At 44.5% G+C, this 21,179-nt stretch overlaps 1 protein-coding gene and 1 long non-coding RNA gene across 2 annotated transcripts in view; one reads left to right on the top strand and one right to left on the bottom strand.

The window, feature by feature from the left end:
• Window positions 1–3,417: 3,417 nt before the first annotated feature.
• On the bottom strand, window positions 3,418–12,947 carry LOC144798508 (uncharacterized). Its single transcript, XR_013603558.1, has 3 exons — window positions 12,620–12,947; window positions 4,655–4,790; window positions 3,418–4,484 (listed from the first exon to the last, which is right to left on the bottom strand). It is a non-coding gene; the product is annotated as an uncharacterized LOC144798508 (long non-coding RNA).
• A 563-nt stretch (window positions 12,948–13,510) lies between these two features.
• The window catches only part of NDUFA13 (NADH:ubiquinone oxidoreductase subunit A13), a 35,312-nt gene continuing 27,643 nt past the window's right edge, over window positions 13,511–21,179 (top strand). The window contains exon 1 of the mRNA XM_078669583.1: window positions 13,511–13,666. Within this exon, the coding sequence (XP_078525709.1) occupies window positions 13,567–13,666 (100 nt within the window). The 5' untranslated portion in view covers window positions 13,511–13,566. The remainder of the gene's footprint in view (window positions 13,667–21,179) is intronic.

Below are 21,179 nucleotides of genomic sequence, written 5' to 3'. Positions count from 1 at the left end.
TGTTCCGGGTGCTAGGCCAAGCCACTCAAGTGGGGTAGCATTTTTCTTGGGACTAGTGTGGGAGCACTGTGATAAGAATTTTGGGGATCCATGCAGATTACAAAAGTTTCCATCACAGAAATGTAAGGAGAATCCATGATTTTAGGCAAGTTTAAGGTTTGCAGGGCTGTGGGTAAAAGAAACATAGTGGGGCTCACACAAGACAGGCTGACGTTTACTCCCTTGTGTGTCTAGTTTTCAGAAGTTTCTGGGTTATGTAGGTTTCCATGGGTGGTGGTGAGAAAGAGCCCAGAAAGTGCAGCCATTCAGTATAGAAAGTAAAAGGAAATTTGGATGTACCCTACTCTGCTAATCTAAAGATCAAAACTATGCCCAAAAGAATCTAAATTTTCTTTTGCTTGTCATTGGGATGTTATGTCCTTCTGGGTTTGGGGATAAGCCCAACACCAGGATAGCACACACACCATTTTTCCCCACAAAAACAAAAAAATAAATCCCTGGTGTCTTTTTGACCCTTGAGGCCAGAATTTTGGTAAACTGTCCCAATCTACCCCCAGGGGTGAAAGAATGACCTTTGAGCACGTTCTCGGGTGGCGGCACAGCTGATACCTGGATGGGATGTTAAAGACACGTGGATTGGTACTCTACGGCTCATGTACCGCTGCCAATGCTCCACAGAGGGAGAATTTGATTTTGCCTCATTCCATTGTTCCATCTCCATTGTTCTGGTGGTGCACTTTTACTGAGTTGGGCAAACCTCTCACTGAAGAAGCAACCTTGACGTAGCCTATACACTGGAGATACCGTAGCAATTACGATCAGTTTACTGCCTGTGGCTGTCGTCTTCTATATCTTTACTACTACTATGGATATCTATTTCAGGATAATTCTTTCAACTTTCCTGTTACTCGTTGAAAATGTTTATAAATAGTGCTTGTTGGCTTTTTTTGCAGTAAAGAATGATATGTTCTTCAGGAAAGGATGTTGTGTAGGATTTGGGCATCAACCACGGTGGTGAAAGTAGAAATCTCTTTAGAGCTCTCTTTTTGGGGTTTCATTCTCTCCCAGCTGAGCTACTGCAAGGGAACTCAGCATTGTAGTGTCCTAGTTTATCTTTTCTTCTTGGGTGAAAGATACAATTACTCCCACGATTCCTGAGCGTCAACTGCTGGTCTATTAAATAGGCACGCCTGTCAAGTATCACGCTTCACGTGCGACACGAACGCATTTCAGTGTGGTGTTCCGCATCACCGCACTGAAATACGTTGTCACGCATTTAAATGCCACTGTGTCACTTTGCTGTACCAGTGCTGAAACTGGTTAACAGGCTGCTAGCACACGCACCGGCTCTGCTACGGAGCTCCCTATAGGGACTTGCCAGCAGGCTCAGTAAACAGTTAATAATTTTGAACACATTGTGCTGCTTGCTACAATGTTACTTTTTGCCCTGCTGCCTCTGACCTTAGAAATTCCCGCCCGCGCCGCGCCTGTTCGGAAGTGAGGTCAGATTCAGGAAGCGGCAGGCAGGGGGCTCGACTCGAGTTGGGTGGTGTGCCGACTGCTGTCCCAATGACATGGCATAATAAATGGCTGCTGCCTGCGCATATTTATTCCCGGGGCTTTGGACCGGACAGGACGGCAGTTTCAACACTCACGTCATCATGGCAGTGCAGGGGTCGAGGCCTCGAGCGTTGCGGGAAGCTGCAGTCAGTGTTGTGCTCACCGCCGCCACTGCACCGAACTTGACACTCAGAGTAGACTGAGTGACATAGGACTCTGTGGGCTGCAACGTCGCAACTACCAGCCTGACAGTCAGACTACAGAACAGAGAAGTAAGTACTTTGGTCAGGCAGCTGCTTTAACCTGAACATAATGCTAACTAATAGAGTTATGTATTAATCTCAGGTACCTGCAATTTAGAAAACGATAATTCATCATGGATTTATAAAATGTAAATTATGATCGAATCCCTTCTTGAGTATCCACAGAGCATTGTGTATTTACTTGTTACAGTGCTGTTTACTTAAAACCTTTTTATGTCTTAATTTTCATCGCAATTTGATGCCTCTTTTACTTTTGTGCCCACGCTGAAAATCTAGGCCCTGGAGACCACACAAGTTTGGATGCCACACAACGGAGATTTTGTCCGTAGCCACCTTCTTTGCATAAATGAATTTACCTAGAATTAATTTCAGTTCCACCTTATCCTTTACCCCTAAATGTTGCTATCTGGTTAGTGATTTTACTCACTGCAAGAGCTCAGCTTGCTACTTGCCTGTGGACGTTGCTACCTTTTGTTTCATCTAGAAAAGTGCACCAAGGCACGTGGCATGATGTACAAACGTCCTCAATGTTCTGATATTGGTTGTGCGATGTATGCTCATAATCTTTATGTTACAGATATGCATCAGTGACACAATTTTTGAGGGTTGACTATGAGTCTGGCTTGTATGTCCCGTGCTGCTTGATGTTTTTTAAAATATCTATTTTTTTCAAATTTCCATTAACATGTGATAGGAACGAGTTATACAAAAAATGTTAAAAAAACAGGATAGTTACCGAAAGCCACAGTGACTCCATCCTTGTGCTTCATAAACATAAAGTCTCAGAGGCACCTGTGCTGTACCAGGCAGCTGCAGCCGATGCCTGCAGGTGTTAGTACTCTAAGGTGACACTGTAGGATGTTTTTAATATCAAATATCTAGATGACCTTGGACCCCAGTTACTTATTCCATATTTCTGCTGGAGTTCTTAGTGCACCAGGCAGAATGCTTGGCACACTGCAAATCACTTCAGTTTCATCCTAGACTATTGCTAGATGGATGAACTACCTATGACAACACTTCAGCTGTAGTCAGGGGGGATGTGCTACAAATATCATTTTTAGACTGGATTACCTACAAATGAGTCATTCTGTCTGTATATTGTGTGTGTGATGTAAAGAGCTCTGACACCCTGCACTGGCATGAGCAGCACTATAAAACACATGAACGGTTTGTGAGAGAGGGATTGAAAGATGTTAAGTGCTTTACAAATTAAATAGATGATATAAGGCATATAAATAATACTACAAATGGTTTTGGGCCATTTACGATAGACTAAGAGCATTAAAGTAGAAATTACAGCAGTCACAAATATTGAGTAACAACAAAGACATAAGTCAATTGCAGCAGTTTTAAGATCTTAAAGTTTTTCATTGCTCAAGTGGGTGCGATTTCTGATATTTATATGCTTTTCTCATCTTTATTGCTTGATTTTGCTCGAGAGAAAGTGTCACTCATAGTGATTGAAATGTCACTCATAATTTCACTGAAATTATGAACATGTCACACTAAGCAATCTGAAACCTTGGCAGCTATGAATAGGGGCTCGAATCCACTATTGAAAATGAAGTATTGTGCTCTACTACTTTTCGGTTATAATTTCTTTAATAGGTTGTGTGCGCTCTACAGGGTTTGCTGTCGGAAACACAAAATAAATGCTTTGTGGAACCTGGAGATTCCTGTGTTAGATGTAATTCATAAAGGTAGCACATTATTTTTGGCTACACATTTTTCATTTGAGATTGTAACATATCTAAAGGTCATACAATACGTTATTTAAACAACACTGCTGATGCAGATTTCACAAAGCAGGTAATGTGGTGTTATTTTTAAATTACACCAAGTAATCTGCTCACCAAATAAAAAAGCAATAACACCACCACCATGGAATCCAATAACTAACACCCTCAGCAGTGGGAGGAGAATAGCAACAAGGAATCTGTGTGAAACTACATCAATGAGAAAGAAGGAAAGCAACAGGCCTTCACTCGTTTTTTGTACGTTTACAAATTTCATGTTACAAAATGTAATGGCTGCAAAATTTAGCATAATCTTTTACTGCAGGAGACTTGTTCGAATAGATAATGTCCTGCAGTAGAAATATTCTCTTTATACCAGATCTTTCTCTGGTGTCTACTGTGACGTTTAAACTGAGGGTAAGTGATTGCTTTCAGTTTTCACACGAGGTACTTTAAAATAAATGTCACGAACTTTCTCAATGCAGAATTCTGAGACTTTGACATTTTGCACAACTAATATGTAAATTATTCCTCTAATTGATTCTCTGTCTCGCAGATTTTTTCACGTAAGCTACTTCAGAGCAGCATCACAGAGTAGGTGGTATGTCCCCTTCTTGTGTGAGTGTGTCTGTTTCTACTCCTCTGAAATCCTATCACTGGAAGCAGAAGTGTGCCAGAGGAAGATGTTCAATTGGCCCGAGAGTAAGACGGCCATGGCGCACAGACATAAACCACTGAGCAAACCCAATGAAGGGGCTCAGAAACAGAATGATCGCATGGATCATTAGAGACAGAGAGGCACTAGAGGGCAAGCACTAGAGACAAACAGGTGGACAAAGGTTGAGCAGTAGGGGGCACTCTGGACAGATGTGCACTTTCCTCGTCATTTCTTTCCAAAGAAATGTCCATCCTTCAGTATGAGCTAATAAAAAATAAATAAAAAGAAGGAATATTCTTTGCAATATCCATAGAAAATATAAAATTTTCAAAGAACATTAAAAAAATGTATATTGCTCATTGGCAGAACATGTGCCCAGTCTATTAAATTAGATCTTTCGGGTTTTGAGTATGCTTAATGAACAAAACACTTACCTTCACTGCAGTACTTTCTGATATAAAATAGGAAAGCCTGGTTTCTGATCTTTGCCCTGCAAAGTGGAATTCCTCTTGATTTCATGCTGACTTCTAACAGCATCTAGCACCTTGCTGCACTAGTGTCTTTAGTCCCCTAGATTCAAATATAAGCCAAAGATAACTACGACATTTCACTGATTTAAAGGTACAATTTAAAGATGCATGGGTAGTGGTTTACTTGACTGGTGGATGCTAGTCAACTAGACCTTTAAAAGGATTTATGTATATTGCAGTTCCAATATAACTTAACATATACTCTTGGGCTGCATCATAATATATCCATTACTGGTTTATAAGAACTAAAGTTCGTAATTTGGTGCTTTTTTACAGTAAGTGTTTCATTAGGTTCTGAATCCAAACTAAGGTGGGGGTAGACCCGCAACCTAGTATAATATAGTTATAATTTTAAAATAGTCATTGCTTAACTTGTTCGCTCCAGTTTTGCTTGAGTCCCTACAGTGTCAGTGTAGAGAAGCCATGTTGGGAGTACTAGGGTTCAATCAAGGAAACGGTTTATACTTGTTTACTTCAAATAACAAAATTGGTAGAAGAAGATTTTTGCACCTTAGACTGACATATACCAATAAAAAGGAGGGGGGAAATTGTAATAATTTTTTCAGTGTATCCTTCAACCTTACTGTCCCACTTGCTCTCCACAGTATCGCACCTCTTGCTGGGTATCACAGCTCTAACTGGATATCAAATAGGGTTGCCTCCTTTCTTACAAAAAAATACTGACCATTTTTTGTTTTGCAATTCTGGAACAACTAAGTGCTGGTAGATGAAAATAATGTATGTAAATTGTCAAGATGTATTTGCAATATGACAATTATCGCTCCGTTTTCTATAATGATTCTGAAATGATTTAGACATTTCTCTGATACTTTTTCACAAATTTATTTATCTGTTTGCACTTTTAGGTTTATCTTTCAAAAGAGAAAAAATACAGATTTCACTGCTTTCCCAAATAATGTTACTGGCCTGGACTTAAAAATACAGCCAGACCAGTGTTGAAGTATGAATGCCTCCATGTATTTTTATCTCTAGCAGATAAAAAGAACCATACACTTACTAAAGTACCTTTAACAATAGGGCAAACTCCTGGAGTTTATTAGTCTATAATCTACTAATCAAAGGCACATTTAAACATAGTTTGAGACTATGTTTGAAGCAACTCTGTGAAACCATGATGCCATTCACCATAAGAATAGTCCCAATTTGTGCTAAATAGAAATGTAGTTTTGCATAATTTTAGTATTTTGTCCTGAATTTAACTGTACAAATGTGCCTCTCTAATCACCTTAGGAGGTCACCTGTGATCTGGGAACATTGCGCCTACCTCAAAATTCATAAAAACAATAGTCAACTATGAGATTCAATTATTTTCACTTCTTCGTCTCCTATAGCTTGCAGTTTACAAACTGGTGCTCAGTTGCCTGCTTTGCAAGTATTTGTCCTCTGTTGGAATTCCCATGAAACATGTCTTCACTTTGCTAGAAACGCGTAAGACACACTTAAAACCAGAGCTCAACAGTACTACACACAATAATACTTTATCAATCAGGCTTGGCTATTGAGTAGTAATTTTCTTATAACACCGGGGTTAAGACACAACTACTCAGAATCAGCTGCCTGAATCTGATCCATAATGCTTAGGCCAAAATCAACATTTTAGAAAATTCTAGAAAGTTGAGGATTCTGTAACATAAAAATAGGAACTCAATGTGAGCACCGGTCAATAGGTGTGAAGATCGGTCAATAGGCAAGGTTCAAGTTTATATTTCATGGTTTTATAATGTGTTCACGAAATATTTAGAAGAACTTACAGATACCTATACCAGTGCCCACATTTCTATTTATTCCCAAATTATTTACCATCTATTGCTATTAGATAGTGCTCAGAGCTTCTGTTCCATGGTTTCCAACTAATTACCTGTAACATGGGGGACCCGCTGCCCCAGCGAAGGAGGACCCGTGCAACCCCTCGTGAGGACTTACCCCGTGACCCTCCCCCTCTTTTCTCCACAGCCGCCTGAATGGAGACAGTCCGGCGAACCGTGGTGTATTCCTGAGGAGGAAGAGGAGTACGGCCCCTTTAACTGGTCTGGGCTGGGAGAGTGGGCGAAACAAGACGTGCCGTCAAAAGCCGAGGGTTACCAGGAACAGGTGTGCTTGTACACCGGAGGCGATTGGAGGCGAGGAGGAGAGAAGGTGTTTGGAGCAGTGCAGGAGAAGGACGGAACGGCCGGAGGAGTATCGGAAGAGCAGACGAACCCCGAAGGAACATCTACGGGAGTCGGGACGGTGGTACCGGAGCCAGGAGGCCAACGACATCACGAGCCGCCCAGCCGCACGCCAGGAGGGGTGTGGCTCCGCGAGGTACGTGACCGTATAGCGGGCTGGGTGGGATGTAAGGGCGAGTCGGTAACTTGACCGCTTCCCTTGGTTGTTTCCCGGTGTACCCTTCCCTTCACTAAAGTCCCAGTACCCCCGAGCACCTGACGCCGCGTTGTTTCACGAGTGGTGTCTTCCTCACTCCCTCCCCTATACGCGGTAAAATAGTGCACACGGACTGATTCCTCTCTTCACCTTTTTCCCCCGCCTCGAGCGTGACCCTGCACCACGGAGCAGATCGAGACAAGACCCAGGAAGAGTCCCACCAGAAACCAGCAGGCAGAGGGCGTTCCCCGGAGGAAAAGACAGACGCATAGGAGCCATTCCCCTAGGAGAGCAACTACTCGTAAAACCTGCACTGACTTTTTGTTATCTAAAATAAATCAAGCTGCAACCAAGACCCGTCTCCTGCCGATTCCTCCCGCACCTGTAACAGTGGTGGAGAATGCGGGCAACTCAACCATCTGTTTAACCGAGATGGAAGCTGTAGTGCAGGAACTGATCAAAGGACAAGAGTGCTTAGAATGGGCGGTAGAGAAGCAGATGCAATCCGCCCAAGAAGACAGAGAAATAATGAAAGCCGCAATGACTTCCAGATCCGAGGAAACCACTACCGCCTGGCCGGCTACCAGAGGCAGCGAAGAGAGGAACAGCAGGGGTCTCTTTACAAAGTCTTGCTCCCTTCCTCGACCCAGAAATTCAAAGCCGAGTGGGTGTGCCCCTATCAGGTTCTTTCGACCATCGGCAACACCAGCTACAAGTTGAAACTGGGACCCCTGAAGACCCAGATATATCACATAAACATGCTCAAGAAGTGGCTAGGTCCCCCCCCACCGGAGTACATCTGACCTTGCCTTCCCCCTCTAACGCGGTTCAGATGACTACCATCGACCAGTTGGTTATCAACGATGAGTTGGGAAAACAGGAACTACAGGGATTACACGCAACCCTCGAAAGGCACACCTCGTTGTTTTCAGACCTGCCTGGGAAGACCAACCTCGCAGAACATCATATCGAGACTCCACCGGGAAAAGTCATAAGGATAAAACCACACCGAGTGCCAGAAGCATGAAGACAGGATATCAGAAAAGAGGTCCAGGAGATGTTGAAGATTGGCGTCATCAGGCCCTCCACGAGCAATTGGTCCATCCCAATCGTGATGATTCCGAAACCCGACGGTTCACGGCGGTTCTGTATGGACTTCCGCGCCCTCAATGAGATCTCCTCCTTTGACGCCTACCCCATACCGCGTATTGACGAACTGATAGAAAAATTGGGAGAGGCAAAATACATCTCGACGCTAGACCTGACCAAGGGGTACTGGCAGGTACCCCTCAAAGAAGAAGATCGTAAGAAAACCGCCTTCTCCACAGCCGAAGGCCATTTTGAGTTTACCGTTCTTCCATTCGGGCTCCATGGAGCACCCGCAACGTTTCAGAGGCTCATGAACACCATATTGACCGACATGTCCCCCTTTACCTCGGCTTACTTGGATGACATTGTCATCTTTAGTCCAGACTGGGATACTCATCTCCAACACCTACATCAGGTATTCCTGAAACTCGAAGAGGCAGGGTTGAAAGTCAATGCCAAGAAATCCAGAATAGCCTACCAAAAGGTGAAATATTTAGGGTACGTCCTAGGACATGGCATCATAGAACCCCAGATCGAAAAAGTGAGGGCCATTTCAGAAACCCCCTTCCCGACAACCAAACGTGAGATGAGGGCTTTCCTGGTGCTCGTAAGGTATTAACGACGCTTTATACCCCAGTTCGCACAACTAGCCGCCCCCCTCGCCGACTCATTAAAACAGAGGGTAAAACAAAATGTCCTAGACAACCCTACCCCAGCCATGCAGGACGCCTTTCATTCCCTTAAACGACTCATCACCTCAACCCCTGTTCTGTCCTCCCCTGATTTTACACGACCCTTCGCCCTCCACACTGACGCCTCAGACTATGGGATAGGGGCGGTATTGTCACAGAGTAGGGAGGACGGCCTAAACCATCCCGTCATATACATCAGCAGAAAACTATTCCCGAGGGAACTCAAATACCCTACAATCGAGAAAGAATGCCTGGCCATAAAATGGGCCGTGAAAAAGTTAGCATATTATTTAGAGGGTCGCCCCTTTTCTCTATACTGACCACGCCTCCTTGCTTTGGATGTCCTGAGCCAAATCCAACAATGCTCGGGTCATGCGGTGGTTCCTGGCCCTACAACCGTTTGCATTTACTGTTCATCATCAGAAGGGCTCGGAGAACACGGGGGCTGACTTCCTATCCCGTCATCTACTTCCCGAACGGAAGTGTCCTGGGGGAATGGTGTGTAACATGTGGGACCCGCTGCCCCAGCGAAGGAGGACCCGTGCAACCCCTCGTGGAGACTTACCCCGTGACCCCCCCCTCTTTTCTCCACAGCCGCCTGAATGGAGACAGTCCGGCGAACCGTGGTGTATTCCTGAGGAGGAAGAGGAGTACGTCCCCTTTAACTGGTCCGGGCTGGGAGAGTGGGCGGAACAAGACGTGCCGTCAAAAGCCGAGGGTGACCAGGAACAGGTGCGCTTGTACACCGGAGGCGATTGGAGGCGAGGAGGAGAGAAGGCGTTTGGAGCAGTGCAGGAGACGGACGGAACGGCCGGAGGAGTATCGGAAGAGCAGACGAACCCCGAAGGAACATCTACGGGAGTCGGGACGGTGGTACCTGAGCCAGGAGGCCAACGACATCACGAGCCGCCCAGCCGCAAGCCAGGAGGAGGTGTGTGGCTCCGCGAGGTACGTGACCGTATAGCGGGCTGGGTGGGACGTAAGGGCGAGTCGGTAACTTGACCGCTTCCCTTGGTTGTTTCCCGGTGTACCCTTCCCTTCACTAAAGTCCCAGTACCCCCGAGCACCCGACGCCGCGTTGTTTCACGAGTGGTGTCTTCCTCACTCCCTCCCCTATACTCGGTAAACTAGTGCACACGGACTGATTCCTCTCTTCACCTTTTCCCCCGCCTCGAGCGTGACCCTGCACCACGGAGCAGACCGAGACGAGACCCAGGAGAAGTCCCACCAGAAACCAGCAGGCAGAGGGCGTTTCCCGGAGGAAAAGACAGACGCATAGGAGCCGTTACCCTAGGAGAGCAACTACTCGTAAAACCTGCACTGACTTTTTGTTATCTAAAATAAATCAACCTGCAACCAAGACCCGTCTCCTGCAGATTCCTCCGCACCTGTAACATTACCTGAATACCTGGAATAAGTAAAAACGATGTAAGTGCACACATTCCTTTCATATTGTACTGGTTGTAAAGCACGGTTAGCTGGCATAAAATATACTGAATTATTAGCTCAAAATGTTGGCAACACAAAAATATTGAAGCTCAGAATTTAAGTATTCTGAGCCACAATAATAATTATTGCAGGAAAATAGGTAAATGAGTGTATTGAAATTAAAGCTTTACCTACTTTCATTTAAATGTGGCAGTAAAAAAAATGTACTTCTAGGTGAAGAGTACACAATTACAACCTTAGCCCGTGCCACATACTCGGAGGGTAGCCTGCGTCCGAACATACCTGAGTGTGAAGTCGCCAAATCGTGCTTGCTGCACACTCGGACGGTAGTCTGCACCTAAACCTGTCTGGCTGTGATTTAATCAAATCAAGGAAAGCTACACACATGCATTGCGTGCACATCAAAAATAAAATCCTTGCTAACTATGCCTAGTGTAGGCTTCGTGCCTGCGTCAATCTTCACAGCAAATGCTTCCCATAAAGAAGTATGGTTCCATGACAACACAATTCTCATAAGAGCATGCAACACTATTATGTTCCAAATACTGAGAAACCGCCTGTGTGAAGTTTTAGAACAGTCCCTTCGTGAAGAGAAAATGAGCTTGTTGATCGTTGCGAATGTGAAGAGTGGATCCAACAGCTCAGTAGAGGTGGCCGAGACAAGCAATTAACAGGGAGAGCTGAGCCCTGGGCTGGCTCTAGCTCGAAGTCCCTGTATACATGCCGAACCCTGAAAATATTTGCATGTAAATCATGTGATGTGACAAACATAAGGTGTCTTCAAAATTGCAAAAAGTGTATTTCTTGAACATGCAGAGGGTTTTCACCTTAGTTAGCCAGATTAATTCTGTATTGAGAAGTGTTTAATAAAAGACTTTTTAAATATGCTCTGAGAAGCAGTCCTGCCCCATCTGGATGACCATACTATTAGTGAATTAATAGGCAAGTTAGTTGTCATGTGTGCCCTATATGTGGCCTCGCTTCTCATTAAAGATGGAGCCATATTGTATACTACTAAATCAAACAAGGCAGGTTCTTATATGGCGCGCATCCTGAACTTGTGTATTTGAAAATGCTCTCATATGTGAAAATAAAAAAAAGGGTCAATGTGAAATAAAGAATTTGACTAGGATTGGAGAATTTGGTCAAACAGGAAAACCAGGAGTGGTATCAGATTTTCTAATTTCACTGTGCAGTTCAGATACTAGATGGGTATCTTTTTCCAACATCACAGGTTAATGCTTTGTCCAAAATTCTTGGTGCATGAGATCAGAGCGTTCGGCATAACTGACATTACATTTTTGGCAGTTTTGACTTAAAGATGTAACAGCACTTCACAATAGAAACATTCAGGCTATGTTACACTTTTGCCTGGGATTCACAAGATGCTGAGCTGAGGGTGGATTTAAACCCGGTTCCCCATGATGCATGGTTTGCAGCTGTGCCAATGACGCCACATCCCCTGCCGTGAAAACTGTGCACATTTGGAGTTTGTGGTTCCAAGAGGGGACGAGCTGAGCGAAAGCCTAGAGGTTGCTGTACAGTTTATTTCTTCTTCCAACTAGAAAACGCCAGCTAACACCACAACAATACATCTCTCTCCAACCATCACCCAACCGTACATTCAATTTTTGTGTGCTATTGCCATACATGCCAAAACGTAAGAACATTTAGGGTGGAAATTGTGTCCAAAAATTGAGGGAACTTATTTCCCTATTGAAGCAGAGCCAATTTTAGGGAGAAGACAGCTAGAGCTAAGCTATTTTGTGCTTCAAAACCCGACTGAATCAGGCCTATCGGTATGTATGTAACATGTCTGTCACATTTTATGATCATTGAATGCGACTAGGTCTGCCTCGTGGCCAGTTTTCTACCAGCACCACCGGTATTAATGCACCTGCCTTAACAAAAGTAAGCAAAATCACCTAAAGCTGTATTTTTTTTTTTAGCCCTTATCTGTTCATATGTCAAATATCAAGCACTTTTAAATATGCTCTAAAGCTGTGTTAACGATCCCTGGCTAATAATTTAAGTACACAATAGCAGAAAAGTCATGTTACAAATGACTACATTGGATTTTGTTTAAAGCCTTATTCAGTATCATGGACCTCTTAAAACAACAACAAATGGCTGGTGTTTCACTGGTGGAAGGGTGGCAACCCTAAATGCGACAGAAGAAAATATAGAACTATAAGGCAGACGACCTACATTGTGGTTCCAATTAAGAGATCATAAAAAAAAAATGTTATTTTACCTCCGGGCAGTGTGGTCCTGTGAATGTGACTGTGCAATAGCGCGTGGTGGGCGCTGAGAGGGCGTCATTGCTAGATGCCAGCATTTGTTGAATAAATAACTTTGTTTCCAGAGAGGGGTGTTTGTAAATGAAGGCCTCGCTGGCCGCACGTGTCGAGCGGCTGTTGAGGCGCGCCGGGCGCGGACATGCGCAGCGCGGGGTCACCTCAGGAGCCGCCTCAGGGGCCGCGCCGCAGCCTGGAGGCGCCAAAGCCGCGCAGGCAGGGCCGTTGGGCTGCACCACCGGTGCCAAAGAGGCTGGGGCGTAACGAGGGATTTTCCTTGCCACGCTTTCCATGTTTTCTACTCTATGCCAAAAGGGACAAGGTGCTGTAGTCTCAAATTAGCATAAGAACTTGAATTAATGTTTAAATGGGGAAGCTAAACCCTTCTGTGACTCCCCCACGCCCAGGAGAGAGTGGTTTGCTCGACTGTGGTGTAAAGTGCGTAAGTTTGCCTGGGTCTATTCCAGAGTTAGGCCTGTGGGATTTTTGTGTGTATACTGGCATTACAGGGACAACGGCAGAACATCTGGATCTGAAAATTGAGGCAGTAATATTTTTGTTCTTCGAAGCAAAAAACGGTGCGTTTACGCTGCAAAGTCCAGACTAATACGAAAATATGTAATATATCACAGACTAACTCGTTTATCCATGTTCATTTGAAACAAATGAACTTTCTTCGCGTAATAATAACAGATTGGAGATCTGCATCAGTCTCGACTTTTCGTAGTTAAGGTTCTGTTGGGGGCGCACTAGTCCAACATGGCCGCTGCCGGCGTCTCGGCATTAGCTCACATCGCACGCACCAGCCCTCTTGCGAGTCTTTCTTCTATGTCCATTCCGTATACCAGCCGGCTGGGAGTGGGTGGCGCGTGACGTCACGCACCGGCTGCCCGGCGGAGCCAAGATGGCGGCGATGGCTGCGAAGGTGAAGCAGGACATGCCGCCCCCCGGGGGGTACGGCTCCATCGACTACAAGAGGCACCTGCCTCGGAGGGGGCTCTCCGGTATGTGAGGGAGACGTCCAGTATTTGTATACAGGGGAACCACCTCTCCTCAGAATGGTCTCTATATGTAGTCCTGGACTTAAGTGTTGGAAATCCAGTTTACCCTATCACACCATTTACAATTTTCTGAAAGTGCAAAACCTTCGTGTATGCAATGACAAGAAAGAATAGGTCACTCTAGGGTCCGTGCGTGGACACCTGCTACAGGCCACTTTCCCCCCAATAATTCTGGCACATGTAGTAGTCCTGCTGTTTTTATGATGCGATGGAAAAGAGCAACAGTCCCCCTGTTTTAATAATATAATGTACAAAAATAAATGCAAGTCTCAGAATGAAATGAAGGATACATGTGGACAGAGCCAGTCATTCATTGGCTTGGCAGGGCTGTAGGAAAGTCACTTTGGTGATATGGATGTGACCTTCACTCATACTAAAATTTTAAATCCAGGGGTGTGGAGTGTAATACAAAAAAATCTATGTGCCCATGGGACAGGTTGCTTCATAAATCTACTTGTCGTGAAAACCAAAAAAAATAACTTGCCCCTTTTGTGCCATGTGGTTCAGCAGCATATTATAGTAGCAATTTCACTATATAAAAGCTCTGATATTAGCCTTTCTGATTATGCCAGGGCTCATACTATAGTATTTGTATTCTAGCAATTTCCTTATTTTGCCACCTTCTGCAGATCTACGTACAGGGCTGGAGGTAGCGTTAAGCAGGGTTGGAAACCCCTTCTGAGTCTTTGCAAACCTGCTAAACTGCATATTTTAGAGGTTTTCCCTAGATCTTTTTCAAGCTTTTTCCATACTGAGAAAGGCTGGAAATTTATTTCTGACAGTGGCAGAAGTAAAACTTCTTCCAGGGGTGGGTAAATGTTTTTGGAGGGGAAGTTAACTTTTAAATTCTCAATAGATTTTCGCATGAGCAAATCTTCACCTGCATATTTGAACGTGCTAAATAGCAGTTTCCAAGTATTTTCAGAGTACGATATCCATCTATTGGCTTGGGCTGTTTCACTTAGAGCTTATCGGCACACAAAGTAGTTTTGTTCAGTTCCACGGACTTCTTTGACAATGTTTACTTATTGAGACAAAAATTTGAATGTTTTTTTCCAACGTTTGTTAAAATGGTGAGGGCTGCTCCCACACAGTTTTACAAAATCCATATCAAAACAAGGCACATTGACAAAACCAAAAGGCTGACCACCAATACCATACCGGTTGGATTTGCCAGTGCTTGTTTATTTTCACGTTTCCCATTATCTTGTTGAAACTGGTCGCTCTGATTTTCTATTATGAATATTTTTTGGAAATACTTGCATGCATCAACACATTTTACTAAATGATGCTTCAAAGAAATGTTACGTACTATTTCACAGAAATTTTGCAACACATTTTTTATTTTCCTGATTGCAATTTTTTTTATGAGCATTTTATTTGGAAAGCATATGATCATCAATCTTACTTTCAAGCATCTGCAGTTATTTGCATTTCAGTTCAATTACTTTATTTGGTTAATACATTATTAATCATAAAAGTTCATATAAACATCACAAATAGACATACTGAGAAGAATATAAAAAAAAACAGATTAAAAAGCACTTACAAAACTGATAAAAAGCAAAGCAACCAGTTAGGACCCATTAGAGAGCCTTCGGGGACCATTGTATGTAGCCTCGTATTGTTAAACTTTGCAAACGAGTGTAGACATGTTTACTCCGGAACCACTGTCAGAAGTGCAGTCCAAGCTTGTAACATTTCCTTAGAGTTCGCACCCTAATGAGAAAAGCTTTGTATTGATGACCCAGGAATACAAGTTCGAACAGCATTAACATATGTACACAAATATTACCTTAACCTGAGACATTGCCCTTCCCTGACCCATAATGTGATACTGTAAACTGGAAGCCAGAGGGTTTGTGTTGCAAGTGGTTGGGCCTTCTTGTGCCAAGGACAAAATAAACTTGAAAACTTGTTGTCCTTAACCCCAAATAATGTCTTGGGAGTCAGGCTGTAGGAATTCCACACCCCTGTAAGCCACTGCTGTGCATGTCCCGTCACAGGTTGAGAGAATATTATTTTACAACCTAAATGCATTATTTATTTATTTATTTTTATAAAGTTTTTTATAGCGCGAACATGACCCAATCGGGTATTAGAGCGCTTAACATGCTGGTTGCGGAAGACATAGATCGAAAGAAAAAGTTTTTATCTTCAATTAATTTAACTGAACAATCAGGAGAATTTTCCTTCTAGAGTGTTCGCTAGGAAGACCATATTTTTTGAGTTTAACGAACATGGCCTGTGCAGAAGTAGGAGTTTTGGCACACTTCATGGATGCAGAGGGACTACGATAACAGCTCCTGTTGTCATAGAAGTATATGAACAGATATAAGAAATACAAGAATGATCCATTTTATTTTTGACAGTGTACAGTTTGTTCCATTTTAAAAAGTTTTGTCTAGCACAAGGAGGCGACATTGAGCATCACAATATGTAATCTGTATCATTATTAGTTCTATTTTTTTCATTTTCTGGGACTTCTAATTCATTTATAGTGATAAAAACAAATCTACAAGACTGCAAATGATAAGGTCAGGGCCGCCTAAACTGTTATGTTTTTCTATAGGGGAAAAGGAGTGCAGTGATCGTTGTAAATACTCAATGGAAATATTTGAATTCCCTACGTATGGAACTTTAAAGCTTTCAAGACTTCCAGTATTACAATTGTGCAAGGAACTGTTATACGCTATTAGATAAAATCAGTAGATTTTCTAATTAAATATCATCACTTCATCACCTGTGCTCTGATGAAATGCCGAGAATGGCTGGTATAGTTCGGTATTGACTGAGGGTCTTAGTCAACACTGATTCACCACTCTTTTAGATGGGGCAGTGCATCAGTTGGATTAACTTTGAGAAGGGCTGGGACTCTACTTGGAAAAAGTGTGTTGCCCAGCAAATCTGTGACATCTGGTTACCCTAACGTTGGCATGAATAGACTGTAGCATTTGCCTCAGTATCTCATCCACTATATTTGTTAACATTGTGGTGCTAGTGGCGGTGTTCATTTTGTTTGCAAATTGTCTACAAATATTTAAAATACATTTATATAGCAATCCATTACAGATTACGATGCCCCAGCATGCAAATAGGTAATTTATAGAAAGCCTTAAAATGCTTACTATGCCATGCATTAAATTAGTTGTTGTGTAGGGGAAGGGATGCAGCAACTTTCAGTACCAGCTGATTGCCTTGCAGGATAAATGGCGACTGAGGCCTCAGGAATAGTGCAGATGGTTATACAGGAACTGGGGAGAGGCTGAGAAATGTTGATATTTTGGGCACTGCCAAAGTGGTATTTTATAGGAGGAGGAATAACGGGAGCAGTCTAGTCCAGAAGATGATCTTCAGATCGAGAACAAGTGAGACTTCAGGGATGAGTATGGGCTTCAATGAATGACCAAGTGGTGTTTTACAATGTTGGGAATCCTGAGACATTGAAGAAAGCGCAGGGCTTTTACATAGGAAGATTGGGAAGTCAACATGATATATAAATAAATATATATATATATATATATATATATATATATATATATATATATATATATTATAGAAAAAGCTCGGGTTTTTATACAGAAGGAAGGGGGGCTGAGACCTCAAGAACAGTTGTAGGCGTTGTACTAGAGTTGCTGGTGTGGCTAGTTGAAACCTCATCATACTGTTAGTCCATGGTTACTTATGAGGATGGTGCAGAATGCCGGCTTGATGGAAGCTGATACTTCAGAGATAGTGTAATTGTGTTACATGGGGGATGGGTTGAGTTGTAGGGGAGTCTCAGGGAAAGGCTTTTAGGAGGGTTATAAACGGATTGAGAACTGTAGGACAGTCTAATCTTGTATACATGGAGGTTGAGTATAATGTGGTAGGTGGTGTCATTATTTAAGAGTTGCACTGTACTATAAGAGCGCAAAATTAGTTGTACTGCTGCAGTCTTAGACCCCCTGTTCATAGCTCATTGGCCAGGTCTCTACAGGTCTTTATCCAGATGTCTGGTCTATTGAAGTAGCTTTATACAGAGAGAGATCAACTTTAGAGTCTGCTGAGGGATGTAGTTAACATGGGTTCTCGTGATAACATGATAGTTCTAGTAAGGCACACACTTAAAACTCACTATTTGTACACAGGCACACCACTGAAATAAAGCAGCGCTCAGATGTGAATGCGATATGGCTGTGGATGGGTGGGAGTGGGCAAGAGGTGACTGAGTATGGAGTGAGTGTAAACATGTGCACTCGTGTGGAGTACTGAAACAGAGAAAAAAATAGCTCAGAAAAAGGGAGCAGTGGATGGTCCATGCCCTGGGGGATGGGTAAAAACAAGAAGAGGCATTTTGCATGCATTTCGTAGTCAAATGGCGACAAAAGATGTTAGAGCGATGATAGAGTAAGCAAATAGTAATTCTATGGGGGGCGTGGAGCTGAAATCCACAGATTGAACACAGCATGTCTCTTCAAGACCGTGCATTGGCTGTCTAGCCAAGACCTAAAAAGGGTTGAAGCCAAGACCAGACAAGTGTGCTGTATGATTGAAAGCACGTTTTCGACCGGTGCACTAAACAAGGCCTGTGTTCTAGGGCTTTAAGACAATTCTGTTAATAAATTGCACAGTGTACTTCTAGCTGATTTGTAGAGCCATGCATTGCCAGTGTGATTACTATCGATCTCTTTGGTACTCCTTTATCAATCCTTTGTAAGGTACAAGAACAAAGTGGACCCACTTTATAGGTCGAGCCTGGGCAGGCCTGCTCTGCGAGGCATGTTGTATTCAGTCTATGGGCTTCTCAACACGCCAGTGCTTCTTGTTGGTCCGTTGCCTTTCAAAATTCCTTTACTGTGGTTGGTTAGTAGTGTCCATCTAACCTGCATTCGGGTGGTTAGTTCCCTCCCAGTGGACTTCACCGATTGTTTCTTGTGGTTGGCCAGTTCTAGCCATCTGTTGCTTCTTCACCTGCATCCCATCCCTCCAGTCATTGCTGCAGTTGTTTTTGCGCCGCTGTTTGTAATTTCAGTCATTGTCTTTTTTTGGGGCCATCTGTTGCCTCCTTGCTCGCACCCCCTCCTGTCATTGCTTCCGCCCTTCAACAAATAGGACGTTTCATCTCATACCTGCATACCATAGAACAGTGATAACCAAAGTACGGCCCGGGATCCGCATGCAGCTCTCCTGACCTTTACATGCGGCCCTGTAAGCAGCAGCAGCAGCACTTACTCCGCTCAGCACTAACATTAAACAAGCATTGAAAATGCAATAGGTCTCGCAATAGAAGAGTTTGACCTTTTTCGTTTTGCAAATGGATGAGTGGCGTTGCGTGGATGAGTGGCGTTGCGTGGATGAGTGGCGTTGCGTGGATGAGTGGCGTTGCGTGGATGAGTGGCGTTGCGTGGGTGAGTGGCGTTGCGTGGGTGAGTGGCGTTGCGTGTGTGAGTGGCGTTGCGTGTGTGAGTGGCGTTGCGTGTGTGAGTGGCGTTGCGTGTGTGAGTGGCGTTGCGTGGATGAGTGGGGTTGCGTGGATGAGTGGGGTTGGAATGCAATAGGTCTCGCATTAGAAAAGTTGTAGTTATTGGTCTAGTAAATGACATATATTATTTATTTTTTGGTTGTTAAATTTGCTAAATTGATGGCTTTGTCATTTACAATGCCAATAGTTATAACTTTCGCGAATGTGACACCTATAGCATTTGGAATGCAACATGTTTTGTATTTACGTGACTTATATGGCAGCTCTGGTCGTTATGCCACATCTCTAGAGAGCAGGAGAGTGCAGCAGGGGAGAGAAGCACAGCAATGCAATAGGTCTCGCATTAGGAAAGTTTGAGCTATTGGTATTGTAAAGGACACATTTTTTATGTATGTGCTTGTTTTGAAAATAGCGTAATTAATAGCTTTGTTTTTTACAATGCCAATAGTTTTATCTTCCGCAAATGTGACACCTATTGTAACACAATATGTGTTGTGAGGGTGAGTGAGGGTGAGGGTGAGGTGTTGATGGTGAGGTGTTGAGGGTGAGTGAGGGTAAGGTGTTGAGGGTGAGTGAGGGTGAGGAGTTGAGGGTGAGTGTGAGGGTGAGTGAGGGTGAGGGTGAGGTGTTGAGTGTGAGGTGTTGAGTGTGAGGCGTTGAGGTTGAGTGAGTGAGGGTGAGGGTGAGTGAGGGTGAGGTGTTGAGGGTGAGTGAGGGTGAGGCGTTGAGGGTGAGTGATGGTGAGGGTGAGTCAGGGTGAGGGATTGAGGGTTATTGAGGGTGAGGGTGAGTGAGGGTTTGAGGGTGAGTGAGTTTGATGGTGAGTGAGGAGTTGAGGGTGAGGAGTTGAGGGTGAGTGAGTGAGAGTGAGGGGTTGAGGGTGAGGTGTTGAGGGTGAGTGAGGGTGAGTGAGGGTGAGGAGTTGAGGGTGATGAGGGTGAGTTGTTGAGGGTGAGTTGTTGAGGGTGAGTTGTTGAGGGTGAGTGAGGGTGAGGGTGAGTGAGGGTGAAGGTAAGTGAGGGTGAGGTGTTGAGGGTGAGGGTGAGGGATTATTGAGTGAGGGTGAGGGTGAGGGCTTGAGGATGAGGGCTTGAGGATGAGGAGTTGAGGGTGAGTGAGGCTGTGGGGTTGAGGGTGAGGTGTTGAGTGAGGGACGGTGAGGCGGTGAGTGAGGGTGAGGAGTTGAGGGTGAGTGAGAGTGAGGGTGAGTGAGGGGTTGAGGGTGAGTGGGGGTGAGGTGTTGAGGGTGAGTGAGGGTAAGGGTGAGTGAGGGTGAAGGTGAGTGAGGGTGAGCGGTTGATGGTGAGTGAGGGTGAGTGTGAGTGAGGGTGAGTGTGAGTGAGGGTGAGGGGTTGAGGATGAGGTGTTGAGGGTGAGTGAGGGTGAGGGTGAGTGAGGGTGAGGGTGAGTGAGGGTGAGGGTGAGGAGTTGAGTGAGGGTGAGGAGTTGAGGGTGAGTGAGGGTGAGGGTGAGTGACGGTGAGGCGTTGAGGGTGAGCGAGGGTGAGGGTGTTGTGAGGGTGAGGGTGTTGAGGGTGGGTGAGGGCGAGGGTGTAAGGGTGAGTGAAGGGGTGTGAGGGTGTGTGAGGGTGTGTGCGGTTGAGGGCATGTGAGGGTGAGGGTGTGAGTGTTGTGAGGGGTGAGGGTAAGTGAGGGGGTGATGGTGTGTGAGGATGAGGGGGTGAGGGTGAGGGTGAGTGTGAGGGTGAGGGTGAGTGAGGGTGGGCGAGGGTGAGGGTGTGAGGCTTATTGAGAATGTGTGTGAGAGTGTGAGGATGTGTGAGAGTGTGAGGGCGGGTGTGTGTGAGGGTGGGGGTGTGTGAGGGTGGGGGCATGTGAGGGTGTGTGGTTGAGGTCATGAGGGTGAGTGAGGGTGTGTGAGGGTGAGTGAGGGTGTGAGGGTGAGTGAGGATGTGTGAGGTTGAGGGTGTGAAGGTGTGTGAGGGAGGGTGGGTGAGGGTGTGTGAGTGTGAGGGTGTGCGAGTGTGTGTGT

Source organism: Lissotriton helveticus, chromosome 12 (genome assembly GCF_964261635.1).
Source record: "Lissotriton helveticus chromosome 12, aLisHel1.1, whole genome shotgun sequence".
Classification (NCBI taxonomy): Eukaryota; Metazoa; Chordata; class Amphibia; order Caudata; family Salamandridae; genus Lissotriton; species Lissotriton helveticus.
Note: the sequence above shows the minus strand (reverse complement) of the source record. Positions and strands in the feature narration are given on the sequence as shown.